The 17,892-nt window shown below is 33.9% G+C and overlaps 1 protein-coding gene across 2 annotated transcripts in view; it reads right to left on the reverse strand.

Moving 5' to 3' along the window:
* Nucleotides 1–17,892, reverse strand: part of KLHL1 (kelch like family member 1) — a gene marked incomplete at both ends in the record, with an annotated part of 367,217 nt that overhangs the window by 34,922 nt on the left and 314,403 nt on the right. For both annotated transcript variants that reach the window (XM_081305506.1, XM_081305505.1), the window contains one exon: nt 8,802–8,964. In XM_081305506.1, the coding sequence (XP_081161632.1) occupies nt 8,802–8,964 (163 nt within the window). The remainder of the gene's footprint in view (nt 1–8,801; nt 8,965–17,892) is intronic.

Raw genomic sequence — 17,892 nt, forward strand, 5'->3', positions numbered from 1 at the left:
TATTAAAGTGGATCTTTAAGAATTAACTTTCAAAAATGAAAAGTAGTCATCTGATTATACCATGGACTATACTTTTAATTTCGAGATAGATGTGACAATTTTTTTACCTCGTTGTCTTTCTGATTCCACACCCTCTTTGTTATTCCCAGCTTTTGAGTGGGGGCTTTGCTTCCTGATTTGTTGTTAGAATTTGATAATACAGGGTGATAGAGAGACTAAAAGTCTAGGAAAGAGAAACAGTTTTGCTCCATTTTGTTTGCTTCAGGTTCCTGTGAGTGTCGACTTACCCATTCTTCACTCCAACAAGTCTCTTGTTTAACATTAGTTTCATTTAGTTTGCAACAGAATTAATCTCATTGAGACAACTCAGTGTCATTAACATCAGCAAACTGGGACCCTCTCCTGAGCACTCTGGGTCCCAAACAAGGGGACCCTCTACCATGCTGAGGCATTGACTCCAGATAATAATGAACCAGTCTCAAATGTCTTGAGTTTGTATTACATCTGGCCCTTCCTCCAAATTCTAAATCTTAATGATTTCAATGTCTTCTTTCAGTTCCCCCGTCTAGGGGAACACTGTGATATAGTATTCTCTTCTAGATCTTTAAGTTGATTAATTTTTATTTATATTTAACAAACCTTCACATTAAATTATCATTGTTTAGCCTAACTGATAAGAGGTCTGATTTCTGTCTTTTAATGAAACATTTAACAACATAGATATCAATGAGAATCAAGGTGTGAGTTGTGAAAACATGTATAAATGATAAAAGAACACTGGATTTAAACATTACCCCATCACCAAAAGACAAATAAACAAAAAACAGGCTCTGTAGCACACATAACTGCTGGGTCAGTTTGACATGGCTAAGGAACAAAGCACGAGGCAACCCACGAATCTGGCACCAACAGAACCACCTGTGAATCAGTGGGGTCTTCTGACCAATCCCGATCTCAGCAAGCTCCCCCGACCAACCTCAGTAGGACAAGGGACTCTAAAAATCTCCCTTTCCTGTCCCAAGCCCTCCCTTCCTGCCCTAAACCCAATAAAATTTCTAATCTGGCTGAGCCCAGTAGCAATTCACTTGACCCACCCTGTTGGTCTGGAGGGTATCCTCCCTGGGAGCAAATCTCAATAAAACCTTGTTCAGCAACCTTTTAATCTGCCTCCTTTTGGTCACTGGTGCCTGACCTTACAATAACTGAAATTCCATCAACTTAGAAGGCCAAGACAGAAAGATTGTGAGTTCAACCAGCCTTGGCAATTTAGTGAGCCCCCTTCTCAAAATAAAAAAATAAAAATGGCTGGAAATTTGGCTCAGAAAATAGTAGCAGAAAGAATAATAATGAAATGAGTTCATCAATTCAGAGAGAATTAATATCCAGAATATATGAGGAACTCCACAAACCAACCCCCCCCCCCCGCCACCTCCAAAAAAAGAACATAGGAAAAAGACTGTAGCATACAGTTCTGAAAAAAAAAAAAAAGGTATGTAAAGGATAATATATATACTAAAGATGTTCAGTTTCATATATTAGAGAATATGTATTGTTTGGTTGTTTGTTATTTTGGCCTGGTTCTTTTTGCAGAAAGAAGCTTTTCTCGGCACAGTCCTTGTTACTGACATCTCTTAATTCCTGGAGTCTCCATTCAGGCTTCAGCTTCACCTTCACAGCTTAATGCATCACACTTTCAGGGGCAGCCCACAGGGATTCTGACCCTGCTACACTTCCTGGCTAACTGGCTTTTTTAAAATCTTGGTGAATGCACTCATGACCCCTTAACTCCAGAATCCTGCATTCCAGCAGAACCTGCAAAACTTTGATAATGGCAAGGGCTACTGCCAGTTTGCTTAGTAGACGGGTCTTCTGGGATCATGGCTGCAACAGCTCCTGAGTACCTGGGAAACTAAGAATGGAGAAACAACTTGCTAGGTATCCCTGTGCAGACAGGATGTCCCCAGAATCTTTTCTCAAAGAAATTTTACCTTCAGCCTTCTTGAACTTTCAGTGGGTATGGTCTTGGCAAATTCCTGAAAATGCCCTCAAGCCATCTTTCCTACAGTCTCTGTACAAAATACTTCAGTGACTGTGACTGTAATCTCTTCAACAACGGGGCCTTTCCTGGGTTCCAGTTTTACATGCATTTTTATGGCCAAAGTTCAGGTTTTAAAATCCTTTAGCTCTGCTTTCTGATTCTGATTCTCACAGTAAACTTTTGAGTAAAACTGTCAGCAAGATCCTTCCACTGACTGAATGCTGAGATGCCTTGAAATTTCCTCTGCCAGACTGGTTTGTCCCTCACCTTTAAATTTGTCCTCACACAAAGTCTCAGGACTTGGGCAAAACTAAAAAAGTTCATTGCCAGAATGTAATACAAATAACCTCTAGTAAATTCCTAATAGAATCCTTATTTCCTGCTGAAACCTCATGAGCACTGTCTTTACCATCAGCATTCTAAATCTTCTGAGCTTCCACTAGAATTGCACATTAAGCTCTACTTATAAAATTATAAGGCATCTCCAGCCTGTATCTTTAAACTCTCTGAGCTCCTTGTACAAACACACTCCAAAGACTTCTGCACCTTGTGGTCAAATTAGTCATAGAAACAACCCTTTACTTGGTCCCAATTTCTGTGTTAATTAGCTTTGTCTTGCTGTGACCAAAACATCTGACAAGAATGATTCAGGGGAGGAAAAATCTATTTTGGCTTATTTTGGCTTTGGTTTCAGAGGTGTAGTCTATGGTGGGCTGAATCCATTACACCAGGTAAGGCAGATCATCATGGCAGAGAGTGTGGCAAAAGAAGGTAGCTCAGGTCATGGTGGCCAGGAAGAAGAGAGAAATATAGAAAATGGGGCAGAAGGAAATATTAACCCATTCAAGGAACACCCTAGTGACCCACCTCCTCTAGCCATACCTCACCTGCCTGGGATAAGTCCGGTTCAAATTAGGATGGCCTGATCAAGTTACAGCTCTCACAATCCAGTCATTTCACCTCTGAACATTTCTGCATTAATATAAGAGCCTTGGGGGACATCTCATATCCATATCATAACAACCATAAGGACTAAAATTTCAGTTATAGGTCTTCACCCAGCTCAAATGTATAGATGTGCGAGGACATATGCAAGGATATTCAGCATTCTTATTAGTAAGAAGTAGAAAGTAATAAAATATTCAGCTATATCCAGTAGTTGAGTATAGAAAAATGAATAAATAAAATTTTGGGATACTAATAAAAAAGAATAAACCACAAAGACCATTATTAGTATTATCTTTTATTAAGTTTTGAATTTTTAGACATAATAAATAGAACTATGGCAAGTAGAAATTAATGATAAAGAAAACAAATAAAGCACGCATAGCTTCTGTATATGCTCAATGTTGATTAAAAACAAAAATAAAACCAAATAATGACATTGACAAAAAGCTAATACAAGATTAAATTAGCAATAAGGCTAATGTATACAAATTAAAAATTCAGGAGTATAATAACAATATAAAAGGATATACATGAATTGATAATTATTACTGGTTATTAAATAAGAAACATTGTATAACCGCTATCTGTAAACCTTAGAATCTCAGTAAAAAAAAAAAAATTAAAGGAAATGAATTTTAAAATGTACACAAAATTTCCACCATAATTTCTTTCTGCTGCTCAAGAAACTATACTTCTTCAGTTGTCATATCTGTGGTCCTGGTGCTCTGGAGGCAACTGCTGGGCCTGCTGCTGCTGGGCGGGCTCCAGGCTGGCAGTGCTCCTGGGGCACCTCTTGGACTACATTGGCAAGAGCTGGGACGTGGACCCCTGGCTCAGACTTCCATGGCTGCTATTTGTTCCCTTACTATCTCCAGCTGTCCCCCAGGTCACCTTCCCACATTGGTACCTGTATCCAGAGTATGAATACAGGTTCCTGTGAATGAGGAGTCTGGTTCCAGAGTTTGGCATCTGCAGCTCTCCTGTCAGGGTGATGTCCTCCCCAGCAGAGTTATTTCAGCTCATGAAGGGGCAGATAAAAAGAGTCAGGTTGTGATGACACACTTCTACTTGAGAACAAGTCCTTTAGAGCAGAAGCTGGTGAGGTACCTGGAGAGTACTCTAGAAAAGTCTCTTCAAGTGAAGTTTCTGTTCAACCTCAAGGTCTGCATTCTCCTGGATTTCACCTGGGGCTCAAGAGCAAGAACAACTCTGCACAATGCTGCTCCAGCTTCTGCATTTCTAGAGCAAGTCCATGTCTTCCTCTTCTACGCATGTAAACTCTATGGGCTTCTCTGGCTCCTTGTCAATGAGCTCTTTAACAAGATCATTGGCCTCCAGTACATCAAGGTGTACCTCTTGATAGATAAAACTGCCATTTTCAGTGATGCAAACCTGAGTGACTCCTACTTCTCCAGGACCTCTACATGTTCTTGTATGACTAAGCAGAAATTAGTGACTTCCTCACAGATCTAGTGGACATGAAGGGGGTTGATTCCCTGCAGCTGCAGGGGGATAAAATTATCACTGTTACAGAGAAGTGAGTGCTACAGCAGCAGTTTCACTAGGAGCAAGAGCAGCTCTATTTGCAATCAAGTGTGGTATCCTCACCACTATCTAGCCACTGTGTTAGCAGGTGAAGCTGTGGGTGAAGATGGTGACTTGGCTGATAAAAATCTTCTTCTGAGGACATCAGAAATAGTCTTGATGAAGATGACAGGCCTGATGGGCATCAGCTCCTTCAGCCACACTTGAACAATGTCTCTAGTCTGGTTGTTCCTGTGAGCTCTTGCAGGGACAGCATGGCCAAGGGTCAGGGAAGCCCTGGCAAAGCAACTGGTTTGTTGTGTTGCCATAAGGGAAGAAGCCTGCAGGGAGTGGCTTGACCTTGTACCTATCCCTTACTAGGAGACCAGTGCCCCTAAGAACCCTATAGAGTTCAGGCCAGGTGCCCAGGGGCTAGACTAGGAGTCATAAACAGAGGACTTGGCAGGCAATCACATGCATCTTGTGACTGACCCCTGCATCTCTTTCTGCACTGAGGAGCAGCTCTGCACTAACTTGGATTCCATGTGTTTAAATTTGTGGTGTTTTTTTCTGAGCTTCCTCTGTCAGCATTCTTAATTCCAATGGCAAGAAATCAAAACTCCAGGTGAAAATTATAAAGTTCTCTGACTGCCTCACAAAGAAAAACATAATTCTTCATACATAATGTTTCATACTGTTATGCAGATCAAATATTAAAATTGATTATTTAATTATTATCAATTATTAAACACTCCCACTCACATCTTGTGCAGGTGGTGGAAATGGGGTTCCCCTCAGTGGAATGGGCTGGCTGACAAATGAAAGCTATGAAAAATAGAATGATGAAAAAACCAAAGGACACAGACAAGAGTTTCAAAAGCACGGACAGGACGGGCAAGCCAATAAGATAGATCAAGCTTCTATACACTGGCAAAATGGGTCTGTGCCTGCTTTATTTATATAGGAAAACATCAAAGGCCTTCCATAGAATGTTCTTCACTAAAAAGGTTAAAGGTGGGCTGTCCAGTTCCCAATGGGTTATGCCTATCTCCAGAGCTACTATGAGGGATCTTCCTAGTAGAGCAGAGATAAAGCTCATGCACATTGGGCAATGTATTGCTGTGGGAGAGCCATGGATAGTTCACAATGCCAAACCTAAATCTCCCTGGCTACCATACCAAGAGAAGACCCACATGTAATTCCTGGATGGCTTCCTGCAATATACAATAAGATATTGCCTTTAACATCACATAGCATATGCATCCTAAATGATAAATGACATCACAGACTATATCCATTAAAAATGTTTGATAATTAGAAAACATAGACAAGGACACCTGGTATAACAACTATGTATGATACTACTCTAAAAAGAAAAGTAATACAACAAAAACAAATATAAATATTAAGAAATCAGAGATAATGTTTTACTAGTTTACTGTATATTTATCTTCCTAGAAAACATTATTATAAATTAAAAAACAGAATTAACATCTTCATTTAGTAAAATGACTATTATATGCATTATGTAACTTCAATTTTGTAATTATTAATATACAAGTATATGAACAAATATGTAATACACAAGTATTCAAATATATAAATCAATGTGAATAACCTCAGAAAGAATAAACTATGCCAAATTCAAAACCACTAAAATACACAAAGTGTGATTTTGAAAGATAAAATTATGGCCATGTTCTCAGATGAAAACATTGCAAATACAAAGCATCTATAATTTCCTCAAATTAATGTGTAAATATTTCTTCACAGGCAAAAATCCAATAGATTCCTTTGGGATGTGGCTTTTGAAGTATAAGAAATTTATCTAAATTCAAATGAAATTATATAGAAGATAACCAACCAAGAGAAAATAGGAAAAACAATAAATATAAAAAGTGTATCTTATCTTTGAATTAAACAGAATGTAAAATGTAACATAAATGTGCATGCATGTGTATGTACACATAGAGTGCTAATTCACTTTTTATTCCTAAAATAATATGACACTAGAATATAATTTAAGTCTAAAGTAAACCTGAATGAAGCTTTCCTTAACAAACTATGAATAAAAATATAACTTGCTATAAACACATTAACATTGAATTTGTATGTCAATAATGTGTAGAAGTTAGAAGAGAGAGGAAGTCAGCAAGATGGTGAAACAGACTTCCCATCATTCTTCCCCTAACAGGAACATCAAGAAAAATAACTTCACGAAGAGTTAAAAAACCTAGGTAAGAGATTATAACACCCAAATATAGCACAGAAATAAGAAGTCATATCAAAAATGTAGAGAACAGATTTACATTGTCTATGCCCCGATCCCCCAAACCCTAGGCAGTATCACATGAAGAGAGACATCCCTTAGAGGAGGAAGAAGGAAAGTGGAGATTGAACTTTGCCCCAGACACCAACAGGGGGCCTTCCCAAAGAAATCCCAGAGCCAGGCCAGCTTCCACTGACCCAGACTTCAGGCCACTACTCATGTACTGAGTCTTGATGCCTGAATTTGTGTCAGATTGGATTCCAAAGCTCCAGGAGGCCTGCCAGGTGCATACAGTCTTCAGGTCTGTCATAACACCAGACCAACCCCAGAGATTATAGAAACGTGGACTTTTTATCATTTCATAAGATATTTGGAGGCTATATTGCCAAAATTTGTTGGCAATATAGCCAACAAATTTTAAATATGTATTTCCTTTGGTCCAGTGAGTCTATTTCTAAGTATCATAGGATATAATTTTGGGGCCCAGAAATATATGTACAAATATGTTCAAGTTTATCTCTGCTTGTAATTCTGAAAAATTAGAAACGTAGATATTTAAGTATGAAATTGTTTAACAAAAATTATTAGAGACTAGTTACTTTTAGTTTAATTAATTTCTTTACAAAGAATAGACTGCTTCATAGCCATACAATGCTTATTTACAATTTATGTGAGAGAAGCAGTTTATTTTTGAACAATGTACCATAATAGTAGCTGTATTTTACACACAGTCGCATATATTTTAAAAAGTATTTAAATTTTTAAAGACTTTAAGTAACTAAATTTGATAGAGGAATTCATTTAATATGCAGTCAGTAGATACAGATAATGTTTATTATACCCAGGCATAATGAATAAGGCAGACAAAAATCTCAATACTATTAAATATATATGTTAGTAAAAAGAAACAGAGCAATAGCTTAATTTATTTCAACAACAATGAGAAAACAGTTTGGAATATTCCACAATGTTCTCATTTAGGTAGGATTAGTTGTAATAATTCTCCATGTGGACATTTTTGATGAAATCTAAACAATGAGAAAGATCCAGGTATGTCAGTATTGATGTGAACAGCATCTCAGCAAGGAAATAAGCAAATTCAGAGTCCCTGAATTGGGTTAGGCCTTGGCATATTTGAGTCACAGTTAATAGGGTAATCTGATGGAAGTGTAGTGAACAAAATAGAGTAGACAGGGGTAACATCTAGTAGGTCCTCTTAGGTAAAGATTTGCATGGTATTATAATTGCAAAGGTATGTACTTAACAAAGAACTCACTTATTGTTACCATGTGTACAAGGATTTCTCTAGAAACCTTAGCCAATAGACTGTAGGAGAAAGGTGTAAAGAGACCTCTTTGAAAGATTTTGCAATTGTTCAAGTAGGTGGTGCCATTGACTTTGCCTAGGACCACAGTTCTAACAGGGGTGAAAGGATCTGGAATTTATCAGACAAATGATATTAGGCAATGTACTAAGACATTTTTGCTTGTCATGCTTGGTGATGCTGCTAGTCTCTAGAGGGTTAAAGTCCAGGATGCTTCTAGTCTTCAATGCACAGGACAGAACTCTACCTTCAACAAATTATTTTCTGGTACAAAATATCAACAGTGTTGATGTTGAGGATTCTAGGGTTAAATTCTCACTTAGGTAATACTAATGGAGTTGCTTTAAAAGTAGACAGAAAGTTATAATTATGCAAAGAAGTATATTTTGAAAATAAATATTTAGAAGACTTTTGAAGGGTAGTTTTTACCTATTTTTTTCCAGGAAGATTATAAATAGTCTCATAAAATATATTTGACACTTCTCTAACCGGAAATTAAAACATTTTTGGTTCCCGCTTATATGGAGAGAGCATGGTCTTTATTTGTCAATTATCCAAGCAGATTAAATCTTAAAACATCAACAATTTAAAGTATTTAATTTTTTTTTTTGCTGAATCAGTTTACTAATAGTTGTTTTAAAAATAAATTTTCATTTATTTTTTTTCCCAATAAGAAAATTAAAGAAAAATCTACTCACTTGCCATTCAATGATGCTACACCAACTGTGCTCCGAGCAATTGACATGCTGGCTACAAATGTCCACTGCTGACTCTGCGGATCCCACCTTTCCACTGTATTCAGATAGCTCCAGCCATCATGGCCTCCCACAGCATAAATAGGGCCTTCAAGCACCGTTACCCCTGAAACATGGGAGAAATGCATATTTATTGGTAATTAACAATATCACACTATACACTTAAAAATCTGTTAAGATGCATGTGTTTTTCTGACAATATAATGAAAATTAAAATGAAAGACATTGAATGGATTTCTTTAACAGGGTAATTTTAAAAGTCAAATTAATAGTACAAAACTATGATCTCATTCATCATAGACTCCTGTTGATAAGAAACACTTGCAATATGGTAGAAACTATCCACTATTCATCTAATTATTCTATAAAAGTGAAAGCAAATTTAAACCAAAAATAAATATTATGACCTATAAGCTTTATAAAAGAAAAATGATTCCTTTATAACTATATGAAGAAAAATAATCTGAAAATCAGAGATGGTATCTTGTGCCTCTACTTATAAGGAATATTTCTACACTGCAACTGAAAGTTCTCTTATTTTCAGCAAGGTAATGTGAAAACAATGTAATATTATCAATTTGTATTTCATGCTGGTATTCTCTATGTGTTGGCTTACAATAACTTCATAGTAAACTTATGTGTAACTTAGAAAATATGACTTCCATCATATTATTAGCCAAAATCACTAACACAAGCAATCAAAATAAACAAAGTCATTGTGAGTCATCAATGGGAGAATGTAATACAACTCCATTCACTGATTTTCCAGTAAGTTTACTTCTTCATAAATAACTATTTAAACATTATGTTAATATTAACTGGAGTGATCTTGATTTTCTATAGATAAAATTATGGTGACGATTTCACAAAAGGATAAAATTCATGCCTGTTAAGAGTCCTGAGATGTCTGTAATTTTGCCCTACATCCGCACTGAGTGAATTACCACAGTTTTATACATATTGATTGATAAGAAGACATGACTCCTGTGTCAAAGAGGAAAGGCCGTTTATTATTCTTAGCAACAGCAGTAGTCAAAGTATCACAGATTTGGGAAGTTTTGTTTTTATTTTTACTTATTCCCCTTCATTTCCCACAGGATGACCAAAGAAGGTGAGTAAAGTGGACTTTAATGTTTCCTTCTGCCAAATGAACTTTAGACAGTTTCTTCCTACCTCTAGAGCATTGAGAAAATTATCCTGTATTCCTTTGAGATGTAAATCCTCCTAAAATCCTCCTGCAGATTTGTTACTATCTAAGACTGTCTTTCTCAAGGACCTCTGAAATGCCCTTAGCATTGAAGATAGTAGTTATATTATCTCCCGGTCTCTCTGGGTGGGGAGGAGCCTAACTTCATTAGCACTTTGCTCAAAATTATAGAACTATCTACTGATGTGAAAATAGGAGAAAAGTTTGCTTTTCTTTTGTAAGGCCAATTAGTAAACAGATTTCCTAATATCCGGCTCTCCTTACCTCAGCTTTTAAAACATACCACTTGTGCTTTTAAAGCTGAGTTGAGCCTCAGTTCTTGCCTTTTTTCTCTATTGCAATAACCTACTTAAGTTTGCTTAGTACAATTTTTGCTTTGAGAAGTGTCAACTGAAGTCCATATATGCAGAAGTTTGAATTACAGGACAGGAAACTAATTCATAATGGCCAATAAACATATATTTCCATTGTTCTGGAAAGAGACATTATCTTTATGCTTTTCAGCTAGACTGCTTTTTACTTTGGTGAAAAGAACTTTATTTGTTTTTCTTATTATAATAACATCCTTTTAAATATAGCCCAGAAAAAAAAAAAAAAAAGCAGTCAGTGACTTGACTTCGGAAATGTGCATAAATATGAGAGACCCTAGGGAGAATTGTCTCCCAATACTGGTATGAAAACAAAATGATATTTATTTATTTATTAATTCATTTAACCATTATTATTGAATGACTATTTTGTGTCAGGAATTGATGTTGGTACTAAAGACACAATGATGAAGAAAGCAGACAAAGTTCTGGCCCTCAGTGGACTCTACAATTAGTCAAAGAGTATTTAAGTGAAATGGAATAAGTGTATGATTCACAAGTAAGCCTGCTTCATACATATTACACAACTATAATATAATAAAAAAAGCACCTGACTAGAATAATAAATGCTATTGTATGTACATTTAACTTATGAATCCTGTTTTAAATACACTAGTAAATAGGTATACATATAAAGGGCTAGAGCTCTTGATTGGTCATAGTAATCTAAAGTTTATGCCTTTTGACTTTAGATCTTGTTCTTCCATAGGTCACAGTAAGAAAGAGAATGGATGAGAAAATGTGAAGGCTGAGGCTATACACATAGATGTGGACAAAACTACATGGGCTTTTAGAGAAGTATACGTAGTTATTTACATGTATCAATAATAATTACATTTATTGAGATTGAAGATTAAATAATAATGAAGTTTTAAAAGTGATGCCAGAATCAATTTTTTATTGAGTATAGAATAAATGTACATTAGCATTTGAATAGTTTGTATTCTTCAGATTAGAACACACTAAAGATATAATATTTATCAGAAAGGGCCACATCTTTAGCATGGTCTAATAAAGCTAACAAATTCTATTTTTTATTTTAAGGCCCCCCAAAACATTAAATGTTTATAAAAAGAGGGACAAATTACTATAATATTTATTTTGTTTGTTTTAGAGCAAATGATTTGGTTGCAGTAGGGTCATGACAAAAAGGAAATTGCAGGTATCCAAAAGTAGAATTTGGTAGCTTGAACCTGTAGGTTTCAGTGCAAAACACAAAAACAAAAATATTTGAGATATGTTCTAGGGATCTTGTTGTTGTAACTTGCTGAAAGACTGGTTGATTATATGAATAAGAAAGGTGAACAAAGAATAACTAAATTTATTAATCAACTGAGAAATTTTAGAGAGAGAAGAGGTTTGGAAACCATTTCAGAGGAAAATTTGAGAACCTTACTTTGATGCTTCATGTTTGAGGGGACTAAATAGGTGGCTTAATGTTTGTGTCTAAAATTAAAGTAATGTTGAAAAACCTGGCATATATTTTGAAGTCATCAGCAGTTAAATGACATTTAATATTAAAGAATTTGAAATGATCAGTTAAGAAAACAACATTAAATAGACCAGAATCTAGCCCCATGTAGCCCCAATATTATTTAAAGAACAAAAAATAAGAGATGAAGAAGTGGAGTTTAGGTAGAAAGAAGCCAGAAGCTTTCAGTATTTAGAAAGCAAGGTAACCAGGAAATTTTCTACAGAGAAAATTTCCTGGTTACCTTGCTTTCTCTCTGGTATCCTCAAGAATTAGCTTTTCTCATTTTATTCAGCTTTTATTGTTATACATATTAGATGTCTTATTTAGAGCCAGATATTCCAAGGCCAGAAATTAATTTTGTGGTAATTTATATTTTAAATTTCCTTTTAATATGAATGTTTAATTATGTAATCAAATGTATTTGTCACCACTATTTTGTTTTGTTTATCTATGTGAAAGATTTTCATCTACCTATATCATTTACTTAGGCAATTTTCTGATTCTATGTTGTAAATTCCTTACTACCAAAGTGGGACATAAATAGTAATGATTTCACAGTGTTATGGAGAGGATTACACAAATTAAGGTACATATAGCATTCAGAACAGAATCTGATACATTTGAAGTCATTTGATTTTTTAAAATTTTTTTAGTTGTTGATAGACATTTATTTTATTTATTTATTTTTATGTGGTGCTGAGGATTGAACCCAGTGCCTCACACATGCTTGGCAAGCACTCTACCGCTGAGCCACAACCCTAGTCCTGTCATTTGATTTTTATAAGCTATTCCAAATGTTGTTAACTTCATACTCAAATTTCAGACATAAAGGAAAGACATAAAGGAAATTCATAGCATATATGTAAAGACTCTGTAAACATCTGAAAGGCTTGATATAGTTAGTAATCAGAATAACTAGGATATTCAAATAAAACATTTTTGGGGAAAAGTTTTAGATATATAAAAATGTTTAAGGTATGATGCAGTTAAATGATGCTGAAAACACTGTGAATTAAGAATTCTTATATATTGTTTATGATATTGAAATTTAGGATTATAATTTTGGAGGTAAATTTAACAAGGTTCACTGCAAATATGACAATGTTGCTTTTATAAAATTTGAAATAATTTATAATTAAACCAATTATGATAGAAAGCAAAATGCAGTAATTTATATGTAAGAACTAGAAAATATTAAATACAAGTCAAGAAAACATTTAGATAGGTCATTAATCCTTTAATGTAGGTATCTACTCATTTGCTCTAATGAATAATTAGGTAGTTCTTCATGTATCTACTAGAGATGATATAGATTCTACATTTAAGCAAAGAATAAGACAACAAACATAGAAACACTGAAATGTTTTATATATTAATGTTGTTTACATAACCAAGACATTCTTTGTGAGAATACAAGGTCTAGGGCAAGGTATAATGCAGAAGACTATAGTAATTCAGAGCTCTGACTATGAAGTATGATCATCTAGGGTGAAATCCCAATCCATTTCTATTAGCAGGAAAATAGTGGACCTTGGAAATACTAATTCATTGTAGTATGAATAAAAATTATATAGTTGTTTGACAAATAAAATAGTCATTATAATCTGTTTTAGGAATGGACATTAAAGCTAGATGATAAGAATTGTAAGCAGAATTTGAATTCCTTTCTCAAATATCTCAAATTATTGATTGAGTAATATATTCTTAGGATTGTTTATTTTAATAACATGTTTGGAAAAATATCTATTTTTTCCTAAAAATAGCTATGCTTTAGGCTTTCACATTCTAAAGATATTCTTGTAGAATGCCAAGAATTCTTGAGCTCTAGCTCCTATGGTTTGTACGTTTCTTACAGCTGTGAAGCTTCCCTTGTAGAAGGGTCTCATTAAGGAGAATGAATAAATGGACCAGAATAATTTCAAAATCAGAATAATATATTCAACCACTTCCCTATGTTTACTAAAAATATCTTTATGTTTATAGATGGAACAAGGTTAAGAGTATAACAACATTTTTCTGTTATCAGTGTTAACCCAGCATCCAAAAACTAAACATCTAATTAAAAAAGAGAACTATCCAAAGTTATTTTAAGTGACCCAAGCTTAATAATTACACAATTAGTTCTCATAATTTAAAAAATTATAGATTTTATATTTTCAGAATATACTTTTTTAGATAGATAAAATTATTTGTATATTTTAAGTTAGGTCTCCTTGCACATATTTAGTGCCTTAGGGAATTCTGCAGCGATATATTTATAAAAAAATTTCCATATATTTTTATTTAAGATAGTTGAAGCAACCAAACGATCCCTAATTTTCAGGTCACAACATAAAATTAGCATTTGTCATCTGGGTTATAAAGCACTAATAAAAGCAATGGAGATTCAGGTCTTTGAATATGGAGACTAATTAGTCAGAAGTGGTCTGATTATACAGCTAATATGACCAATATTTACACTTAATAATAGAAGTTAAAACATCCACAACTTACATCAAAATACATTTTTCTATTTCCACATCTATGCAATGAAAGAATTTGTTTTCCTGAAGCAAAGTTTACTTTTTTCTACCTCTATTATACTATCAATCAGAATATTTCTAAATTAGTTCTAAACCATAAACTGTTTCAATTTACAGGCATATGTTTTATTACTGGAAATAATGACATAGTAAAGGCTTTTTTGTCCTTTTTGGCAATGCTGAAGATTAAACCCAGGACCTCATATATGCTAGAAACATGTGCTACCAATAAGCAACATCCTAAGGCCTTTTAAAATTTTATTTTGTGATAGGGTCTCCTTAAGTTACCTATGCTAGTCTCAAACTTGCAATCTTCCTGCCTCATCCTCCAGAAAAGTGATAATTAAAGGTCTGCACAACCACTCCTGCCAGTATTGGTTTCCTATTTGCATTTAGCCATTAATTACAACCTAATTTGAAGTCTGAGTCTGAAAAATGAGTTATTTTCTTAGGTAGAGCACATTTATTTTTAAATTCTAACAATGCAAATTTTTTTGGGATTTAACCATTTTTTAAATAATTGTTATCTGGGGAAGACAGATATATCTAAAGAACCAGTGGCTTCATAATATGTGTACAGTCACTCATCAAACAACAATTTTGTGTATCTATGTTTTGGTCAGGTGTGGACCACATATGTGCCAATAGTAACATAAGATCATAATGGAGCTGAAAAAGTCCTGTCATCTAGTGGTGTTATAATCCTGGTAATGTTATAGGGAAATGTGTTATATGTTTGTGGTAATACTGGTGTAAACTAACCTACCGTGCAGTCAGTTTATAAAAGTACAATGCATGCATTTATGAAATGTACATAACAAATGACTATGTTATTGTTCTATGTATTTACTATACTATAATTTTATTATTATTTTTAAGTGTACTTCTACTTATTAAAAAGGGTTCACTTTCAAACAATATGTTGTATTATGCTGGCAGCAGCCTCCCACACCTAATGTTAAACATCCATATCTCTGGATTCCATTAAGAAGGGAATGAAATCAACAAAACAAAGAGATATCTGCATTATATTATTCACAAAATCTAATGTAGGGAATCAACCTAGGTGACCATCAAATTATGAATGGATTAAAAAGATAATATATATATAATATATATTAATATATATATTAAATATATAATATATATAGTAATATATATATATTAAAGATAATATTAATCAGCCTTATGAAGAATAAAATTGTGTCATTTGGGGCAAAATGAAAGGAACTGAGGAGATTATGTTAAGTGAAATAAGCCAGATACAGAAAATGAGGAGTCCATACTCTTCCTCAAATGTCAAAGTCAATAATATTAACCTAATTGTAGAAAAGTGATTACAAGAGGTTGTGAAGGGTTTAAGGGGAAATGGATAAAAGGACACTGAACTTGATGAGTGCATGATTTATATATTAGGCTGAAATATCACATGGAACTCATTAATATGTACAATATTAACACATGCTCATCAAAAATAAAAAAAAAAATTTGAAAAGAGGTCATACGGAGTGTTTAATCCATACCATCTAGTTTGTGTAGAACACTCTTTGATATTTGTACAATGACAAAAGTGCCTAGTCACATGTTTCTGACTCCATGCCCATTATTATGTGCTGCATGGTTATAATACCAAGGTATAATTTACTTTAAATGTTTTTATCAAAGCCATTAAAAAATTTATCAAGCCTACATTATAAAGTAGCAAATGTTTATAACTAAAGGCTAGTGTGATAATTCAAATGGTTATTAAATAATTTTTCTTCAGAAGCAATAAATAACGGTTCACAAAAGTGAACACTTTATTTTTGCTCTGTGTAAATAATTTAAGAAAAATAATTTGCATAATAGGAAAAATTGATAAATAAAATTATATATATTTACATACTTAATTTTATAAATTTTCCCAGTGAATGTACACATTTTTGTGTGTATATTTATATATACAAATATGCATAGTCTTAAAAGTTTGCACAATAACATTATCTATGCAGATAATATACAATATACACAAATAATATCTATATAATATGTGTGCATATGCTATATAAAATATTAGTAGACATGGGCAGAATACAATGTAGCATATAGCACAGGCACATTTTTCGCACAATTCTACAAATTCATACAGGCTTAAATTTTTTTTGCTTGATTCACAAACAGAAAAGGCATAATTTATTTTGACATATTCCATTCTTTCCTAGACTAAGAATAATAAGTGTGTATACTGACTTCACATTGAAATCACCTGGGAACATTTGGACAAAAATACTAAGATCTGTCTGGTTTTTGGAGTTCTAATTTGATTGAAGTGGGATGAAGTCCAGATACAGAGATGTTTTGAAGTTTCCTCAGGTGATTCCTATGGACAGTGAAGACTGAGAATGACTGCTATGGTAGAAAATGATAATAGCACTAGATTCATGGCAGAATATCTTCAACCAATCATTGGCTACCTTACAAATCTCTAATTTTCTGTTAATGTACTGTGTATGTGTGTATACCAAATGGGTAGTTATATGGCATCAAGGATGTCATAAAAGTTTTAGAAGTTAGCTAACATTCAGTTTCATTTCTATACAACTTCTATTTCATGGATTTATTAATAATTCATTCATCTTTCTAAAACTCACTGCCTACACTCTGTATGTTCTCATATTTTTGTAGTGTATAAAAGGCAGATGGGGAGTGGAGACAGAGTCTGTGAAGCCCACTAATAAGTTCTACTTTACTATGTAACCACATGGTTAAGGGAAAGGTTCTTGACCAACTGTGAAAAAGTGATGCCTGGGCTAAGATCTGAAGAAAGAATATTAATATTAATTTGGGCATGAGTAATTCTTGGGAGAAAGAACATTGTTGTGTGAAAGCCTTGTGGAATGAAGAAACACAGTGTGTCTGAAAACATGCAAGAAAGCCAATGTACAAGAAAACTGGATGACTGAGCCATTGGCAGCATGATGTACATGAAGGCTGAATAGCTAAGAAGCCACACAAGGTGGGACCTTAAAAGCCAATAAATGCAAAGCAACTAACTAAATTTGTAAAGCAGATGTAACTATTTATTTTTCAAAATACATCTTGCTGGCTGGGTATGAAGAAATGAGAATAGATGTGACCATGCCAATGTATGTGAGAGATTCTGGTGTCTTATCTTGATATGATGAAACCTGATATAAGAAAAAAAATGAAAAATTCAGGAAATACTTGTAAATGAAGAACATGAATTTATGGGTCCCTTTTCTTACACCCCTCCTCCATCCATCCATCATCAGCATATTTATTTATCAGAAAGTATATCTTCTAATTGTAGGAAAATTATTGAGCCTATTATGTTTCAGTTTCTTTCTTTCTTTCTTTTTTTTTTTTAATCTGTATGAATGGAGTGGTTATGGACCTAAACCACAAGTTGTTTCAAGGACTGAATGAAACAATATATGCAAAACATTAAGAAAAAAGCCTGGTA

This window comes from Spermophilus citellus, assembly GCF_964194105.1.
Source record: "Spermophilus citellus genome assembly, chromosome: 1".
NCBI lineage: Eukaryota > Metazoa > Chordata > Mammalia > Rodentia > Sciuridae > Spermophilus > Spermophilus citellus.